General features: G+C 45.4%; 1 protein-coding gene across 1 annotated transcript in view; it reads right to left on the bottom strand.

Moving 5' to 3' along the window:
* The window catches only part of SEPTIN6 (septin 6), a 63,592-nt gene that overhangs the window by 32,536 nt on the left and 25,988 nt on the right, over positions 1-5,068 (bottom strand). The window contains exon 4 of the mRNA XM_042782608.1: positions 3,480-3,666. Within this exon, the coding sequence (XP_042638542.1) occupies positions 3,480-3,666 (187 nt within the window). The remainder of the gene's footprint in view (positions 1-3,479; positions 3,667-5,068) is intronic.

Raw genomic sequence — 5,068 nt, 5'->3', positions numbered from 1 at the left:
GCATAAATATGAGGGGCACAGGGGGAGGGTTACAGGGTAGGGAGGGGAGGAGACTGGGTTAGGGTTGGACAAATGTACACATAACGTTGAATGTAAAACAAGCTCTTAAAAAAATTAAAGAAAAGAAGAAGGTAAAGAAACTTGAACTGCACATGCCTTTGTGAGATAGAGCACACCCCAGCTTGAGTTCCCTGGGAGAGCAGAGTTATTTCTGCCAGTAGACTCCAATGGGGTATCATGGATGGGACTCAGGCCCTGGGCTCTGAAAGGGAGTTTGGGAGCTCCAGACTTGGATGACAAACTCTACCACCTTTGCATTTTGGCTTAAGCTCTGTTATGGAATGAAATGTGTCTCCCCAAAATATGTAGTGGAAGCCTAACCCCTATACCAGTGGACATAATCTTGCTAGAGCATGGGGTCTTTTTTGTTATGCTAATGAGGCCACATCAGTGTACCAAAAACCAAAATAAACTCACTGCCATCCAGTCAATTCTCACTCATAGAGATCCCCATTGGTTTCCAAGGCTGTAAGTCTTTATGGATGCACACTGTCTCATCATTCTTTTGCAGAGCAGCTGGTGGGTTTGAACCACCAACTTTTTGGTTAGCGGCCAAATGCCTTAACCACTACACCACCAGAGCTCCTTATTAGTGTATTACTATATTAACATTAGTGTAGGGTGTATCCAAAACCTAATCACTTCTGAGTTATAAGGAGCAGCACAGACACAGAGACAAGGAAGCACAGAATGAGGAAGATAGATGCCACTTGAAGTTCATCTGGGAATCGAGGAACGCCAAGACTACAGAAGCCGGGACAAGGCTCTTCCCCAGAGCTGGGAGAGAGAGAGAGAGAGAGAGAGAGAGAAAGTGCCTCTACTATAGCTGGTGCTTCCAGCCTCCTAAACTGTGCAAAATAAATTTCTGTCCTTTAGAGTCACTCACCTATGGTATTTCTGTTACAGCAGCGTAGTAAACTAAGACAGGCTGGTATCACATAGGGCTTCAGGTGCAAGGTCAAGGAAAGATTGGACTCTGGAGGCACCTCCCTTGAAGTTTTTGGGGACAGCAAAGTCCTTGTCAAGGTGGTACAGTCAATAGAGCTAATTCTTCTTGCTGCTTTTCACCACATCCTCATCTGTACCCCATGAATATATGTCAAAGCCTGCTTACTTGACCCAGCCTGCCCACCAGGCCACCATCCACGTGGCTCACTGCCTCCCTATACGGGGCATGTAGGGCATGGCAATATTTCAAGAGCACTGAGCTCATTGCTGTGGAAAATGAAAAATTGTCTCTATTTTTTATTATTGCTGAAATCCAGTTTTTAGTGGATGTGCTACTAAAGAACTGCATATAAATTAAATCTGCCGAAAAATAAAATGTCTTGGAGCTAGAGGCCTAGGTCCAAACCATACACCTAGCCTCAGTTTCCTCATATAAAATGGGAATGATATAGGAAATACTAATAGTATCCTCCACACGGGATTGTTGAGAGAATGTATTGTGGATTGAATTGTGTCCCTCAAAAAGATATGCTCAAGCCCTTACCCCTGGAAACAGGGTCTTTGCAGATGTAATCAAGTTAAGATAAGGTCATAAGGGATGAGGGTGGGCCCTACTCCAATGACTAGTGTGGTAGTTAAGTTTGTGTGTCAACTTGGCTGGGCCTGGTTGAGTGGCTGAGCATCTGGACGTAGTTATTCCCCATGGTGATATAGGTAATTAACTCCATGGTGGAATCTATTGGAGCAGCTGCGTAGCTGCTTTAGGGATATGGTCTACTTCCTGTATATAAGGAGCAACCTTGGGGAATGGTCTCTAGCTTATGGCACGCTTGGACCCTGCATGTAGCCATGTTGTTGTTCAGCAGCCTGCCATGCTCTGCTGATTTTGAGACTTTCAGTGGACTTGAATTAATGGCCTGCCGTGTGGTTTGGTAACATCCCGACTGTGCCTTTTTACTTGTCAACCTTGGCCTTGTCCGTCTCAGCAGCTAGCAGCTGTCTGAGTGGAGAAAAGCCTCTAGCTCCAGTGGGCCGGGAGCAGGAGGCAGAGCTGAAGCCCAAGGTTGAGGGGCTTTCACTCAGCCCCTAGAGCCTGGCACTTTGAACTCAGACTTAAAGCCTCCAAACCGTAAGAGAATAAACTCCTGTTTGTTAAAGCCATCGCATTTGCGGTATACTCCTGTCAGAGTGGCACTGAGTAACCAAAACAACTAGTGTTGTCTTGATAAGGAGAGGAAAGTCTGGACACACAGACACACACAGAGAACACCATGTGACAACAGAGGCAGAGATCAGAGTAATGCATTACAACGCAAGTACCCCAAGGATTGTCGGCAACTGCCAGAAGCCAGGAAGAGGCAAGAAGGATCCTCCACTAGAGCCTTAGGAGACAGCATGGCTCTGCTGATACCTTGACTTCAGATTTCTAGTCTCCCAATTTATGAGAAAATAAATTTCTGTTGTTGTAAGCCACCCAGATTGCAGTAGTTTGTTACAGCAGCCCTAGGAAACTAAGCCAGGATGAAATAAAATAGTGCACATCAAGTATTCATCACAGGGCCTAGCACATACTAAATGTTAGCAAAAAAGTATTTGTACACTTGCAATTAAGCTTTTAAAGAATCTTGTGGCCAATTATTTTATTCAGCAAATAATCCTTCTTTAATATGAAGAATCAATGTCTAATTTATATACAGTGTGGATTTTCATTTTTTAGTTTCTCTTAAGGTGGGATAGGCCTGAGTCCCACAGCCATCATTCTCAGGGATAGAGGCAATGAAACATGCTGCCACAGAGCTGGGTCTGAATCTAGGCTGTGCCAGTAGCTAGTTATGTGACAATGGGCAAGTCACTTAACCTCTCAGAGCCTCAGTTTTCTCTTCTGTGAAATGGGAATATATGTATGTATATATAAAACCCACTGCCATTGAGTTGATCGGACTCATAATAAGCCCCCCTTGGGTTTCTGAGGCGGTATCACTATGGAAGTATATTGCTCAACCTTCCTTCCGAGGAGTGGCTAGTGCATTTGAACCACCAGCCTTCTGGTTAGCAGTCAAGTACCTTAGACACTACGCCACCAGAACTCCTTTTGCACTGCCTAGGGACGTTGATTCTAGTACAGGCCAGTTAATAGAGGACAAAGCAAAAACCCCTTTCTGTTACCGCACCTGCACCACCAGATTTAGACAGCCATCTTGCTTGCATACACCTTTATTTCCAAGCGGGATCAGGGCCAAAAAGCAGCTCAGGGCGAACTCATCCCCAGTGCTAGGAAAACAGATGACAACGCATATGCCGCAGGTGCTAGATCAACGGCATCATCTTCATGGAGGGGTAGGGAATGACGGGGAGGTCGAGGATCCCACAATATCTTTCCTGTAACTGGGCAGCTTGGGTAAGAGTGAGGTAAGAATGAGGCCTACCTGCCTAGCATCCCACACGTCCCGTCCCCACGTCTACCTCCTTACCTTACTGTCCAGCTTCTTCATCGTCACTAAGTCCAGAGACTTCAGGGAATGACCGGTGGGGGCGATGAAGTACAAGCAAACATGGATGCGGGAGTCGTGGTAGGTGTGCAGCACTCTGCGGATCTTCAGCTCCTCCTGCAGGTAGGCCTCAAACTGGGCATCAATGAACTCCACAATGGGCTTGTAGCTAAAGGAGAGAGGAAGGAGATGGCCAGACCACTTAAAAAAATCTACTTTTTGACCCAGTCCTTTCTGGAAGTTGAAAATGCCTTGTGTAATCTGGCCCTCCCATTCCACTTGGTCTCCCCATTTCCCCTCAGTAGGCCTACAATACTGTCAGGCTGGCCATCACCTTGGTCCCCACATAAGCCATACTTATGACCATCTGTGCATCATCACTCTGGAATGTCCGTTTCTCTTTTCTCAGCCCCATCCTACCCTCTCAAACCTCAGGGCTCAGTTTAATGTCCACCTCCCCTATATAGCCTTCCCCAATTATTCTAGAAATCCCTTCTGTGACCCAGGAGCATTGAAAAATATGGTATAGACATTTTGATCAAAGATTCCATAGAAGAAACCCAACCAAAAGGGGGAAAATTGAGAACAGAACCTCAAATACTCATGGAATCCAGAATATCTGGAGCCATGGAGACTGGATGAACCTGTGAAACTACTGCCCTGAGATCATCTTTAAACCTTAACTCAAAAATATCCCTGAAGTCTTCTTAAAACCAAACAATAGGTTAGCTCAACAAGTAAAGAATGTTTGCCTTGAGCATCGTGCTCTTTTAAGGTCTATCTATGTGTGGTAGTTAAGTTTGTGTGTCAACTTGGCTGGGCCTGATTGAGTGGCATGGCAGCTGGATGTAGTATTCCCCATGATGAGACTGGTAATCAACTCCATGGGGGAATCTACTGTGAGCAGCTGAGTAGCTGCCTTAGGGATGAGGTCTGTTTCCTGTATATAAGCAGAAGCCTTGGGGAATGGTCTCTAGCTTATGGCACACTTGAACCCTGCATGTAGCTGTGTCATTGTTCAGCAGCCTGCCATGCTCTGGCAATCTTGGGACTTTCAATGGACTTGAATGAATGGCCTGCTGTGTGGTTTGGTAACATCAGGACTGTACCTTTTCACTTGTCGACCTTGGGCTTGTCTGCCTCAGCAGCCAGCAGCTGAGTGAAGAAAAGCCTCTAGCTTCAGTGGGCCAGGAGCAGGAGGCAGAGTTGAAGCCCAAGATTGAGGGGCTTTCATTTCAGCCTGGCACTTTGAGCTCAGACTTAAAGCCTCCAAACTGTAAGAGAATAAACTCCTGTTTCTTCAAGCCATTCCATTTGTGGTATATTCTTGTCAGAGCGGCACTAGGTAACTGAAACACTATGTGGGATCAAACTGACAACAACAACTCGAAAGGTTAGATAGGAATGTTAATGGAGGAGGAACAACTCAGAAAAGGAGGGTAAGAATGGTTGCACAACTCAAAGAATGTAATCAATGACACTGAATTGTACATGGAGAAACTGTCTAATTGGTGCATGTTTTGCTGCATATATTTGCAACAACAAAAATAAATTTTAAAAAAATTTAGATC

This window comes from Orycteropus afer, unplaced genomic scaffold, assembly GCF_000298275.1.
Source record: "Orycteropus afer afer isolate SDZICR_OR568_19922 unplaced genomic scaffold, OryAfe1.0 scaffold00387, whole genome shotgun sequence".
Lineage (NCBI taxonomy): Eukaryota > Metazoa > Chordata > Mammalia > Tubulidentata > Orycteropodidae > Orycteropus > Orycteropus afer.
Note: the sequence above shows the minus strand (reverse complement) of the source record. Positions and strands in the feature narration are given on the sequence as shown.